At 48.4% G+C, this 14,574-nt stretch overlaps 1 protein-coding gene across 6 annotated transcripts in view; it reads left to right on the top strand.

The window, feature by feature from the left end:
- The window catches only part of AMPD3 (adenosine monophosphate deaminase 3), a 50,463-nt gene that overhangs the window by 5,101 nt on the left and 30,788 nt on the right, over positions 1 to 14,574 (top strand). For 2 of the 6 annotated variants that reach the window (XM_070803686.1, XM_070803683.1), the window contains exon 2: positions 6,889 to 7,114. In XM_070803686.1, coding sequence (XP_070659787.1) covers positions 6,894 to 7,114 — 221 coding nt within the window. In that variant the 5' untranslated portion in view covers positions 6,889 to 6,893. Of the gene's footprint in view, positions 1 to 2,219; positions 2,472 to 3,219; positions 3,348 to 6,888; positions 7,115 to 14,574 lie in introns of those variants that run through there. The other 4 variants (XM_070803685.1, XM_070803684.1, XM_070803682.1 and 1 more) reach the window with 4 other exon arrangements.

The following is a 14,574-nucleotide window of genomic DNA, read 5'->3' as shown; positions in this document are numbered from 1 at the left end:
GACTGCAAGGAGATCCAACCAATCCATTCTAAAGGAGATCAGCCCTGGGATTTCTGTGGAAGAAATGATGCTGGAGCTGAAACTCCAGTACTTTGGCCACCTCATGCGAAGAGTTGACTCATTGGAAAAGACTCTGATGCTGGGAGGGATTGGGGGCAGGAAGAGAAGGGAACAACAAAGGATGAGATGGCTGGATGGCATCACTGACTCGATAGACGTGAGTTTGAGTGAACTCCAGTAGTTGGTGATGGACAGGGAGGCCTGGCGTGCTGTGATTCATGGGGTCACAAAGAGTCGGACACGACTGAGCGACTGAACTGAACTGATGGTAGTTCTATGTTTAGCTTTTTGATTTTCCACAGTGGCTGCCCCAATTTACATTCCTCCTAACAGTGTATGAGGGTTCCCTTTTCTCCACATCCTCGCTAACATTTTTTATTTGTGGTCTTTTCGATCATAGCCATTCTGACAGATGGGAGATGATATCTCATTGTGGTTTTAATTTGCACTTCTCTTATTAATGATATTGAGCATCTTTTCATGTGCCTGTTGGCCATCTGAATGTCTTCTTTTGAAACATGTCTATTGAGGTCTTCTATCCACTTTTTAATTGATTTGTTTGTATTTTTGATGTTGAGTTGAATGAGGTATTTATATATTTTGGTTATTAGCCCCCTATTGGTTATATCATTAGCAGTATATTCTTCCATTCAGTAGTATCATAGATTGTCTTAATGTTCTTTCAAAAGGTAAAGGGCTTTGAGTTTGGGACCAGTGCTCCTCAGTCTAGGGGGACTTCTGGGCCATGAGGAGCAGAGATGTATTAGGCTCAAGGAGGAATTGTTAGTTCCCCAGCAAAGTTTGCTCTCCCAAGACAAAGCCACAGTTTCCTTCAAAGCTGCTGCTTTTCTGGAGGGTCTTGCATCCCTCCAGTGGGACCCTTGGTCTTTGTCCCAGCCTGTGTCATTGTAGTGGGGCTGCTGCCCATCTCTCTTTGGACATGATGGAGTAGATCTCATGCTAATCACTGGGGCCTGGGAAGGCAGCTTTTTCTAGATTGGAAAATGAAGGCTCAAAGTGGAAGGCATTTTCCAAAGCCTATGCCCAGGATATGCATAGGTATTTTTCCCTAGGGTGTCAGTGGTGGAAGGGTCAAATAAGTGTGTTGGGTTAAACAAAGTCAAGCAGCTTTTAAAAAGTTATTATTTGTTTATTTTTGTCTCCGTTGGCTCTTCGTTACTATGCATGGGCTTTTCTCCAGTTACGGTGAGCGGGGGCTACTCTCTAGTTGGGGTGTGCAGGCTTCTCACTGCAGTGGCTTCTCTTGTTGCGACTGACTGGCTCTAGGGTGCACAGGCTCAGTAATTGTGGTGTGAAGAGTTACTCACCCTGCGGTGTGTGCGATCTTCCTAGACCAAGAATCGAACCCATGTACTCTGCATTGGCAGGTGGATTCCCAACCACTGGACCATCAGAGTAGTCCCCTCAAGCAGCTTTCTTGACCAGAGGATTTCGAAATGTTTAGAATCTGCTAGTAGGAATCGTGTGTGTGAATTCCCATGAAGGACTATGTTATGCAGTACTGTGTAAGCCTTCTGGCATTTTATGTTCTACAGACTACACTTTGGAAAATGCTTGTTTAGACCAGAACTTTCCAGGGTCTGGTTAAAGATCTAGAATAAGACTCCCTGGATGTGCTAGGTCCAAGTCGGTTCTCAGATGCATGGGCTAGGATGCTCCATGGCAGCCCATCCTAACCCCACTCCCGCCCCAAACACACTAGCCAAAGGAATCATTTGCCTCTCCTCCCTCTGGCAAAATGGTACTAAGGGCTCAGGTATTTTTTTCCCCCTCCATTTTAAGGTCATTTAATTATTTAATGAATACACATGACCGTCCCTCTACATTGCTTGTAGCCTGCTGTTCGCGCTGTTTATGAAACAGCTGTGAGGACAGGTGGGTCCTAATCTCTGGGTAGCTAAAGCCCAGCAGCAGCCCGAGGATCGTGTGTCAACCCTGTAATCCCACTCTGTACGCACAGGAATTACTCTGCCGCTCAGGAAGGCACAACCTCACGATTGGACATGAGGAGGTGACTCAGGCCCAAGCCAGGGCTGGAGCCAGCCTCCCAGTAAACAAGTGGCCCCATCCTCTCTGGGCGCTTCTCCCCAGGGTTTCAACAGCACCACAGAAATAGCCCTGTTGCTCATGGTTATTTCCCAGACCCACGCCGCTGCTCTAAGTCCCTGGGAGGCCGCGTGTCTGTTGTGAGCTTCCCCACAGAGGACTGTTCTTCTCCTAAAGGGCGGGTGAGGAGTGGGACTTCGCGCCCTGGGAGGCTGTAGTGATCCACCTGGACTGCTCCGTGGGTTACCTGAGGCAGGGAGCCCGGCAGCTGCTGGCGGCTGCATCCAGCCGGCCCTCAGGAGGCTTCTCCAAGCTGGAGGCCCACGTGGGAGCTGACAGCGGCAGTAAGGAGGGGAGGCTGGGGCAGGTGGGAGGCACTTCTTTCCCGGGGGTGGGTGGGTGGGCCAGCAGGCCCGCTGCTCTGGCTGAGCTGGTCAGGTTGCCCTGTCATCTGTGATGTGCAGCTCCCTTCCGGGAAAGGAGCCGATCGAGGCAGCCTCTCATCCTCACCTGCTCCCGCCCTGCTCTCCCCTTGAGCTTCTGTCCTTTCCCTCAGGTGGGGGAGGGGCTCACATTGGCAACTGGCCCAGAGCCCCCTCCCCCCGCACCGCCAGTCTTGGGGTGCTCCCAGGAAGGCTGCTTCGGGGCGGGGGGCCCTCTGAGGGGACTAGGGCAGGCTCGTAAGATGAGCCGGGTCGCGAGGCAGAGCCTGAATTGGAGTTTAGAAACGGAAGCGGCGCAGGTGATGGTATCGCAGCTAGGGCTCAGCTTTCAGGAGGGGTCTGGACGTTCGAGGGAGGGGGTGGCTTATCAGCTGCGGTTGGTCAGGAAGGCTGAATGTACTTTTGCTTAGGGCAGCAGCAGCTTGAGTTTCCTGCTCTGAAGGGGGCTGTGAGTGGGGGCAGGACACTGCTTTCTGGACACAGCAGCCGTGATAGCTGGCATTACCTGGGCCCTTTTAGGACTCTTGGAAAATTTCCACTTCCATTTCATATTCACGGAAGAATTTCCAGCCCAGACGTATCCTGCTGTTGCTCAGGGCTGCTCACAGATATGCAAAGCAGAGACCTCCCACCCCAGCAGCAGACAGAACCCAGCTAGCTAGCTGCACTCACACTGACTCAGCTCAGCCTCCCAGGCAGCACGCAGCCTTTGGTCCCAGTGCGTCACCTGGATGGCATCCTCAGGAGCAGCCATGGGGACCCCAGCACCAGGCTCAGGTCTGTGTCGTGGGTTCTGACTATGGGATACTGGCAGGAGCGAGAAACAGCTTCATTTGTGTAGCGAGGGGATTTTTAAGACGCACTGTGCCGCTTTTCTGGAGAGGCTGTGATACCGTGAAAAAGTGCCTGTTTGTTGAAATTGGTGGCATATTACAGCTTTCTAACTTTGGGACACTTTGCCGTCAAGCTCATTGGAGGGTGTGGTATTCTATGTCACAACGACATAAGCCAATGCGAGTGAATTCACAGTTTAGCCTCCCAGGCGTGCTGGCTTCAGCTGACAAGTGGTTGAAAGTCAGGCTTGAACTGGCAGTTGGAGCTGAAGCTCTGCTGGGCTTTCTTCCACATGCCTGGCCTGGCCAGGGTCTCTGGGTCTGAGAAGAGAGGCAGGCTTTGGAGAAAGGGGTTGGCAGGTGGGACTTGTCTGCCAATGATGTGCAGAAGACAACAAATATCCAGAAGGCTCCTAAGCTCCACTGACTTAGCCCAGTGCCCTGGCTGGGTTACTTGGTCAATTCTAAGTCATGGAGTAGTCTTCACCAGGTATTTAAGATGTTGGTAGTAGTGCTGCAGGGGATTCATATGGATACTGACACAAAGAGGTCTATGGGGAGATGGTACTCTGTGATTCTCAAGTCTTTGGTGCGCCCCGTGAATATCTGGGGTGAAGAGGCTATGGAATGCAGCATTTCCCTAATTATTGACCCCAGGACCTGTTTCATAGCAACAGGTATTGACTTCTAATGAGATCCAATATGGAAAAGACTGACTTAAGTTATCTGAGCTAAAGAAAAAGGAAGATCACTTGTAGAAGGATGCATCCTGTAAAGTATGTTTAGTTGACTTGAGTACACTAAAAATGCTTCGTGGAAAAATTGGCAGGATCTGGCATAAGAGCCCTCAGACACAAAAGACACCCCCAAGTGGCCCACTTCTGAGGGGATGTGGCTGGGTCATGCTTGTGTGTATTTAGGGGGTATTAGGAGGTGGTGGTGAGCAGCCTCTGTGATGCTATCACAGCTAAAGGGCTAAAGCTAATGCAGAGATAGGTCTTAAAGGTGGAATTCCTTTTGGACTGGCCTCTTTCTGGTGTGGAGTAGGTGGGAGAGGACCCTGATGACCAAAATATGGGATGTAGACATTTGATTAGTTTTCATATTTTTCTCTTTTTGGAACTCTTGAGTCTATTCATTTTCTTTTTCTTTTCTTTGTTTTTGTGTAAATGACATTACAGTAGCATCAACGATCAAAATCAGATATTGCCTTTCCCACTGGCAGTCCTGCCATCTGGTCATTTAAGTGTGTTTCTTGCAGCCCTGGTCCATAAGGGGTTGCATTTTTGTATCATTGTAATCAAAGCTTGGGAACAGTTTCATGTATTAGTTTCTTCATTTGCTGTTATCTCACAAGGTATTTTTTTATGTGATGGCGCTGTCCTCATGATTATAATTTTGGTTGCTTCATGTTCTTTTTCAAGTGCGTATGCTCTCATCTGAACCTTTTAAAGCTATTTCTATGAAGAGTGCAGGTAAACATCTTTGTGCATTTTCCTTCCTTCAGATTCTTTTCTTAGAAGCAATTTCTCAAGTGCGCTTACTCTTTCAGATGCTTGAATGCTTTATTTCTGCTGCCCCTTGGCTGGAGCCCTTTAAAGATCTGGAAAGCTGCACTTGACAGAGGCCTTAGAATTGGGGGATGGGGAACAAAGTTGGTCCAGCTTTGTTCACCCCTAACAGCTCCTCCTGGGTCCAGCTCTTTGTCTTTCTCTCCATTTCTTTCTTCCGTCACCTTCTTCTCTGGCCTCCGCTCTGATGGTTTCCAGCTTCCTCTTCTCTGCTATCAGGGTGTGGAAATCTCCACAGCCAGCCGTTCCTCTTCATCTTTGCAGGATGCTATCTTGGTCTCTGCTGCCACAGACCCGCACAGTTGCGTCCTGGGCTGCCTCTCTCCTCCCACTCAGGCCCCGAGGGGTGAGAGAGGCCCAGGAAAGGCCTGGCCTTGGGGGCGGAAGGAAGGAGGAAATTGGTTTCACGGTCTAAGGGCCCGCAGAGGTTTTGTAGAATACCTCTCTATATAGCCTGCCCTTTAAGCAGCCTGCTTTCCTCCTTCCTGTCTGTGTTATGAATTAGATCCACAGGCCGCAGAGAAGACCAGAGCAGCAAGCCCTCCTGGAACCAGAAACCTCACTGGTACCTAGAATTATGGTGCTTAGAACTGAGACGGCCTTGGAGACCACTTAGTCTAGTCCCTTTATCTCACAGATGAGAACACCGGGAGGCGTAGAGAGTGACTGCCCCCAACTGCTCAGCGTCCCTCCTCCTCTGAAAGTGCTTCCTCTCCCTGCCAGAGAGCAGCCGGGCACTGTCTCAACCTTCGTCCTCTGTCTGCCTGATGACACCACGTCTCTCTTTAAACCCTCCTTAAAGAAACTGGATTGACGTTCCCGGTGAAGGTGGCGTGTGGAAGGGATACAGTATTGGTCTGCTCCATAAGTGGGATGCTAGGGACAGCGAGGGGACCTGCCCTGACCCCCAAATGGGCAGAGAGAAGCAGCACAGTTTAGGGATTCAGAGGTCAGATGCCAGAACCAGATTCGTGGGCTCAGAGTCCCTGAGCGGAGGCTCAGAGAGGAAACGGATGGGAGCCAGTGGCTGGGAGCAGTGCAGGTCATGGCCTGCTTATTAGAAGTGTGACCCTGGGCAAGTTAGCTGTCTGTGCCTTCATTCTGCCATCTGTAAAATGGGAACGATAGGATTAACTTAGTTATTACGTGTATAGGCCTTGACAGAGTGCACTTACTACATGCTATATAAGTGTTGAAAGGCAGGCAAAGAAAAGAATCAACCAGGCGATTTAGGCCGGCTACTGATAGTGAGAAGCCAGTGTGCAGAGGAGGTAAGGGCAAGCTTCTTTGAGGATGTGAGTCTTCAGCCGGGCTGTGAGAGGTAAAGAGTCTCCCTGTCCCCAGATTTTTATGTTATAGGCTGTCCTGTTAGAAGTTCCAGAGGGTTTGGGAGATGGCGCAACTGTGGTTTCCTTTCAGCAACAGTTCTCATTTTGTGTAGTGAGGAATGCTCTTACGCCGACCATTAGAGCCTTTGGGCTTTGGCCTTCCTCTCTATGCAGTGGGGAGCAGGCTTGGTCACGGTAGCACCCCGCACGGCTGCCTCATTGTCTACAGGAGGGGTTCTGAGCTCTCCCCTCCACAGGAGGTGGGAAGGGTGGGGCTTGCCCCTTCACGAGGATTCCCTGGGTTCGGGAAAACAGTAGAACCCTTGGTTGGACAGTTCATGCTTTCACTTCTGAGCGTTTGCTTTCTCAAGACGTAAGCTGGCCTATGCCTTTCACAGTCACTCACTTAGGGAGCTAGTTGTAAAAATTGGCCTGTTGGGTTTGATCCAGGGAATTCCTGAGTAGACAGCTGACCCCAAAGACTAGGGCACCTGGCCCTCTTTTCAATGCCTTCTCCTGCCCTGCACACCAGTGACTCAGGTGGTCTAGTAGTTCTTGGCTCACGTTGGTTCTCTTTTCCTGCCAGCCGAGATGCCGCGCCAATTCCCCAAGCTGAACATCTCCGAGGTGGATGAGCAAGTCCGGCTCCTGGCCGAGAAGGTGTTTGCTAAAGTGCTCCGAGAAGAGGACAGCAAAGATGCCCTGTCCCTCTTCACAGTCCCTGAGGACTGCCCCATTGGGCAGAAGGAGGCCAAGGAGAGGGAGCTGCAGAAGGAGCTGGCGGAGCAGAAGTCTTTGGAGACCGCAAAAAGGTTTGTCCCCCTGAGCTGGGTGGGGTTGTGCAGACACAGGTGGGCTACAGATGCTTGTCTTGTGATGAGGCACCTTGTGTGAAATCAGCTGTCCTGGGAGCTGACTTTAGTTCTTAACCAAGACTATTTAACTTACCACGTATTCACTGAAGGATGTTGTGGCTTTGGTTGAAAAGATCGAAAACCACTTTCTCTGCTGCTGTTTTAAAAACAAATCATGTGCCTAGATACTCACGATTTCTAAATAACATTTCCATCTTCTTTCTAGAAACTTGAGGGTTAGTTGGGAAACATCAATTTTACTTCTTTCATCACTTGACAAGTACTTTGTGTTGTTAATTAACTCAGCTCACTATTTGCCAGGTGTTGTGCTGGGCACTGGGGATATATTAATGAACTAGATATAGTCCCTGCTGTGTAGAGCTTACAGTTGGTCTAGACAATAATTGACTGGACAAATTAATTGAGAAATGACAAGTTGTGATAAGTGCTGTGTCAGTCAGAGTCTAACCAGAAAAGCAGAAACACCTTGAGTATTGGAAGTAGGATGTTTTCGCAGGAAATTGGTTACAGAGGTGATAGAGAACCAAGCAGGGGGGAGAGAGGCTGCCCAGACAGTAGACACAGTAGGAAGCAGCTGTCCCCCCAGACTGGAGAGACAGTGGAGGGAAGTGGGGTTGCTGGAGCTTGGGGTGGAGGAGTTGGAACTGCAGTGGCCTTTCCAATGGAAACTGGAGCCTAGGGGGTGATGCAACAGCTGCAGAGATGGCCTCCAAAGGCAGAGATGGAGACAAGAGATACCTGGCTTTAATCTTTCTGGCACCTTCTGGTTTCCCCCACTGGTTGCCATTGTCCAAGCCCAGCCAGAAACCAGCTGACACATGGAGAGGGAGAGTCCTTTTTCAGATTGGGTAGTTAGGGAAGGTGACATTGTAGCTGATGCAAGGGTGTAAAGGAGCCAGCTACTGTAGAGCTGGGTGAGCGCCTTATAGGCGGAGGAGCCAGGACAAAGGCCCTTAGGTATCTTCAGGGAGGCCTGTGTACAGTAGAGGTGTGGTTAAGGGTGAAGTGCCATGATCTGCATCTGGAGGGTTAGACAGGGCCCAGACCAGACTGGCCTGTGCTCCCTGATAAGTAGTTTGGATCTTTAAGTGCATTGGGAAGCCTTCACCTTTCAGTTTATCTCACCTGTGTTGTGCTGTGTGCTTAGTCACTCAGTCGTGTCCAACTCTTTGTGACCCCCATGGACTGTAGCCTGCCAGGCTCCTCTCTCCATGGGATTCTCCAGGCAAGAATAGTGGAGTGGGTTGCCATTTCCTTCTTGAGGGGATCTTCCCAAACCAGGGATTGAACCTGCATCTCCCATGTCTCCTCCATTGCAGGTGGATTCTTTCCCCTCTGAGCCATCTGGGAAGCCCATCTCACCTGGGAGAGCAGAATTAAACAATAGAAAGCTTTGAGAAAGTGTCTGGTGGGGCTCTAGCTAGGTGCCTGCCTGGCCGGCACACTGCAGACCTGAATAGCTAAGGTAGTGGAACTTGAGCCCTCTCTGCGACCCAGTCCATCGTCAGGTCCTTCCTAAGGTACTGCCTCATTTTAAAAGGCAAGTCCTTTCCTTCCTTGGTAGTATAGAACTTCAGTACTTTGGTAACATTTTTTAGGAAAGTAGTGAAAAATCAAGTATTGGTATAAGGGCAAGAACAGAGCTTTATTGTGCAGAATGTAAGTGTTTTCCTTCCTCTGAGGGGCTGTAAGCCCGTGAAGTGACGGGGTCGTTGGTGTCATTAGCCAGTGAGGTGGTCACAAGTTACCCTGGAGAGTGAAGCAGAGCCTGACTGTGGAGGCCCTCGTCCATACTTTGCTGGCTGAACAGATGTTATGAAGTAAATGCTCTGCAGGACCTTCTGTCTTCTGAATTGAGCATTTTGGACCCTTAATAATGAGAAGAGAAGGAGTCCTGACATTTTTGTATTACTAGAAATGATAGGTTTCTGAGGTCAGTTTCCTACAGAGAGACACTGGACCTGACATCTGCAAAAGAGATTCTTCTGTTATCAATGCCCAGGCTAACAGCAAGCCTTCTTACTCTTGAGTCCAAATGATGCTCCAGGGTTTCCAGAAATTCCTCTGCAACCTTCTCTCCAGAATTTTTGTTCTTTCCCTACTTGTTAGGTTGTGGTGGTCTTGGTTTGCATCTGTCTGCCCCCTTTGACTGGAAGCTCCCTCAGGACTGTGTCTGGCTCCCACTGTATCCCAAGGACCCAGCCCAGAACCTAACCTGTGTTGGTGAGCAGTGGTTATGTGGTAGGAGAAAGACATCCGGTTTCCCCACTGCCACCACAGACACCACCTCAGAGTGGCCATGGCTCCCTGGATTGCTGTGTTCTGCCACTCACTGGGATGTTCTGTGACTTTGGGCCATTAGGAAACTTCTCTGTGCCCCAGGTTTTCACCATCTGTAAAGTAAGACCAGTCCAAGAGCTACTTTCATGGGATGTTGTGAGCAATGAGGGAATTAACATGTAAAAGGCTTAGGGCAGGGCCTGGATCACAGTAAGCCCCATGGAAAGTTTAACTGTCCAACTTCCTGCAGTAGAGATGGGCAGCAACCTTACTGTGGGCTAAGTTAATCTGTATATTAAACTCTGTTGCTCAGTTGTTCGGTAGTGTCCGACTCTTTGCGATCCCATGGACTGTAGCACACCAGGCTCCCCTGTCCTTCACTATCTCCTGAAGTTTGCTCAAATTCATGTCCATTGAGTCGGTGATGCCATCCAACCATCTCATCCTCTGTCGTCCCCTTCTCCTCTCCCTCAGTCTTTCGCAGAATCAGGGTCTTTTCCAGTGAGTCTGCTCTTCACATCAGGTGGCCAAAGTCTTGTACCTTCAGCTTTAGCATCAGTTCTTCCAATGAATATTCAGGGTTGGTTTCCTTTAGGATTGACTGGTTTGATCTCCTTGCTGTCCAAGGTACTCTCAAGAGTCTTCCAGCACCACAGTTCAAAAGCATCAATTCTTTGGTGCTCAGTCTTCTTTATGGTCCATCTCTCACATCTGTACTTGACTACTGGAAAAATCATAGCTTTGACTAGATGGACCTTTGAATGCAAAGACATGCCTCTGCCTTTTAATACACTGTGTAGGTTTGTTATAGCTTTTCTTCCAAGAAGCAAGCGTCTTAATCTTGTGGCTGCAGTCACTGTCTGCAGTGATTTTGGAGTCCAAGAAAATGAAACCTGCCCCTGCTCGCACTTTTCCCCCATCTATTTGCCATTAAGTGATGAGACTGAGTTATATGATCTTAGTTTTTTGAATGTTGAGTTTTAAGCCAGCTTTTTCACTCTCCTCTTTCACCTTCATCAAGAGGTTCTTTAGTTTCTCTTCACTTTCTGCCATTAGACTGGTATTATCTGCTTGTCTGAGGTTGTTGATACTTCTCCTGGCAATCTTGATTCCAGATTGTGATTCATTCCGCCTAGCATTTTGCATAATGTACACTGCACCTAAGTTAAATTAGCAGAGTGACAATATACAGCCTTGACTTACTCCTTTCCCAATTTTGAACCTGCCCACTGTTCCATGTCCAGTTCTGACTGTTGCTTCTTGACCTGCATATAGTTTCCTCAGAAGGCTGGTAAGGTGGTCTGGTATTCCCATCTTGAAGAATTTTCTGCAGTTTGTTCACAAACTTTAGCATAGTCAATGAAGGCTTTAGCATAGTCAGTGAAGCAGAAGTAGATGTTTTTCTGGAATTCTCTTGCTTTTTCTATAATCCAGTGGATGTTAGCAATTTGATCTCTGGTTCCTCTGCCTTTTCTAAATCCAGCTTGTACATCTGGAAGTTCTCCATTCACATACTATTGAAGCCTTGCTTGGAGGATTTTGAGCATTGCCTTGCTAACATGTGAAATGAGTGCATTGGTAGGATAGTTTGAACATTCTTTGGCATTGCCTTTCTTTGGGATTCTTTTTTCCAGTCCTGTGGCCATGGCTGAGTTTTCCAAATTTGCTGGCATATTGAGTGTAGCACTTTAATAGCATCGTCCTTTAGGATTTTAAATAGCTCAGCTGAAATTCCATCACCTCCACTAGCTTTGTTTGTAGTATTGCTTCCTGAGGCCCACCTGACTTCACACTCCAGGACGTCTGGCTCTAGCTCTAGGTGAGTGACCTCACCATCCTCATTACATGGGTCATTTAGATCTTTTTTGTACAGTTCTTCTGTGTATTCTTGCCATCTCTTCTTAATCTCTTTTGCTTTTGTTAGGTCCACATTAAGCTTATCAAGTGGATATTCTTATCTTGATTTTGCAGATTAGGACACATAGCCAGTAAGTGACCCAGGTCTTTTGAATGTAGACCCTCACACTTTAACCACGAGGCTGTCCCATCTCCAGTCAGGCCTGGGGTCCTTGGTTCAGTGTGGAGACACTGGGGACTGCTCTCCAGGTTGTAATTGCTGGCCGCTGAATGGAATGGAGGGAAACCTGGACCACAGCTCCCTGCTGCCCACTGGCTCCTTTTCTGCCAAAGCACAATCTGGTCCCTGGACTACTTGTCAGACGTCCTGGTGTCCTCTGGAGCTGTGCACCCCCAGTTTTAGCTTTCAGCCTCGCTGCTCAGTAGAGGCACTGTTAGGCAAATATTTAGTGAACCGTCTGGAGGCGGAACACTCTCTGCAGCTTCCTCTTTTTCTCTTGCTTGTCCCTGACACTCTGGAATGTAACTGGTAACATGGAGCCCTCTCGCAAGGAACCCCCAGGCCTGGAGCCAGAAGCAGGTTTCCAGATACCCAGAGTCTGTGGATTTGTGTTTCAAACTGTGACATTAGATGGGACTTCTAGTTTGGAAAAAGGTCTCCCTCGCCCTGGCACCTCTGACAAGCCCGAATGTTTCTGGTACTTGGAGAAAGCTTTTTTGTACAACCATTCTCTTTTTCTCTCTTATTATTAAAAAAAAAAATAAAAAAGATTATTTAAACTCTAATGTAAAGGCACTAGCTAGAACTTGGAAGTAAACAGCTTCTTAGAAAAAGAATGAGAAACTTGGATTGTGAATAAGAAAGATGAGCCCCTAAAACGCAGAGGCTGTTGTCAGGATTCCAGCAGTTCTAAGAGCTGAATTGGGCTCAGTCATAAACCTCCCAGGGCTAGGGGCCCTCTCCAGGGAGCTGGCACCCCAGGCTGCGCAAAGAGGCGCTCGGTTTGCAGGCCAGATCAGGAGGTCAGCAGTGACGTCTTGCTGCAGGGACCTCTCTGCCTCCTTAGGAAGATGACATTGACCAGGCCTCTACTGAGACTCAAGGTGTGTCAAGGTGAGCGGGAGGGGTAGGCTGTCTATGGAATCAAAGTTAGGAGGCAAAGACAAGAAGACTGGAAAACCCTGCTGGCACCCAGAAGCTCTCTGTTGTTCACTTTGAATCTCATCATCTCACCTAGCCAGAGCTCAGCCACCCTGCAAATATACATAGCTGGAATGTAGCCAGCATGGGTGACAACCCTGTAAGAATATCTGATGTGCAGCCAAAGTGCACATCAGGGCTCCTTCGGCGCTCTACTTCTTGTTTTAAAGCAGCTTTATTGAGGTGTAATTCACATACCATATAATCCATTCTTTTGAAGTGTACGATTCAGTGGTCTTTTAGTACATTTGCAAAGTGCAACCGTCACCATGGTCAATTTTAGAACATTTTTTCAACCCCTCCCCTCTGAAAGAAATCCTGTACCTTTTAGCTGTCACCCCCCCAATTCTCATCCCATCTTCTGTTCTTATTTCACACTGAGTTCTAATAAGCTTGGTTATTTTGTTTCTTATCCTGTGACAGATTTAAGGAAGCAAATTAAAAGTGGGAGAGGGACTTCTATAGGCAGAGTCAAGGGCATGTTGTGCGGTGATTACGAACTCAGACTTTGGAACCAGACCAGCTGGGTTCAAGTGATGGCCTGTGTCTTATGACTGAGTGGCCTCAGGCAAGGACCTTAAGTTCCTATTTCCTGATCTGCAGAAAAGGATGATGGACCTACCTTGTGAGAATTAAATGAGCGAATAAGGATGGCTGCTTAGCACACGTGCTTAGACATCATCAGTGTTCTTGTTTTTGTTATTATTTAACAGTTCACAGTGAGAGAGGAAACAGAATAATTATGAAAATCAGACGCAAGAATTCAAAGCACAGCAGTCTTTGGCCAAAATGTCTCTAAGCTGGTGACTGAATAATGCGATGATGACGCTGAGTCACGGAGAGAAGTTTCAATTATGTTCAGCGCGCACTGATTCAGATACAGGAATTATGAATTTCATTTTTAAAAGCCACACTGAATTTTTTTTTTTTATTTAGAGTATAAAGGGGACAGCCATCTGATGGGAAGAGCCAACTCATTGGAAAATACCCTGGTGCTGGGAAAGATTGAGGGCAAGAGGAGAAGGGGACGACAGAGGATGAGGTTGTTGGATGGACTTGAGTTTGAGTAAACTCTGGGAGATAGTGAAGGACAGGGAAGCCTGGCGTGCTGCAGTCCATGGGGTCACAAAGAGTCAGACACCACGTAGCGACTGAACAACAGCAAAAGGGGACTCTCCAGAGCAATTACTTCCCTGAGTAAACTAGATAAACATATTTGTTATGAATCGAACATAGCACAGCTAAATCATTTTGTTTTATGAAACTTCTTACATCAGGGGTAAGTCATGTCTAAGTTCAGGGCCATTGACAAAGGAGCTTCATTTGAAACAGGTTAATTTATCTGCTTTTAAAGTTAAGAAGAGAGTTTAAGACTTAACAGGTAAGGAAGATCATACTTCACTGTGCTCTCTGGGGAGGAAGAGTAGCTGAGAAGGACTGGGGAGAGGGAGAGCGAGGTCCATAGAGACCTACACATGGTCAGGAGCGGCGGGAGGACAGTGGTAGGTCTCGGGGGGAGGTGAAGGGAGAGATGGTTGAGGTTCTGCCTTCATCCCTGGCGGGCTTCAATGTGCAAGTCGGCTGCACCCACGCAGTCAGACACACTGAGTATGTGCTCTATGCCCTCTGCACACCCACCTTTTGGTGCCCACCATACAGCATGTGTCACAGTCAGCTTGCCCGCCTTCTCCCTTTCAGACAGGCTGAGGTCTCTGGTTTCAGTCACAGAGTAGGTGGCAGCTCCTCAACTGCTCCCCTGCTTAGACCCAGGGCCCCACTTGCACGTGAATCAGTGGAAGCAGTAGGAGCAGACACGCCTGTGGAAGTGCGAATGCCTGCCCCACTTAATGCCATTCAGGTTCAGATTGTTAATGAAACCTTGTGCTGGTGTCTGACTCCTGCTTCGAGCCTTTAGCATAGTAATTCTCACCTGGAGTGGTCTGGGCTACCAAAACAACCCGAGTGTGTGTGTGTGTATGTGTATAGAGGGGCTTCAAACAAGTCTCCCAGTTGGGAATGTTCCCCTCTCCCTCTGGGAATGAGGCAGGGAGCCTTCTCT

Source organism: Bos indicus, chromosome 15, assembly GCF_029378745.1.
Source record: "Bos indicus isolate NIAB-ARS_2022 breed Sahiwal x Tharparkar chromosome 15, NIAB-ARS_B.indTharparkar_mat_pri_1.0, whole genome shotgun sequence".
Lineage (NCBI taxonomy): Eukaryota > Metazoa > Chordata > Mammalia > Artiodactyla > Bovidae > Bos > Bos indicus.
The sequence above is the reverse complement of the archived record's forward strand: the minus strand, read 5'-3'. Positions and strand labels throughout refer to the sequence as shown.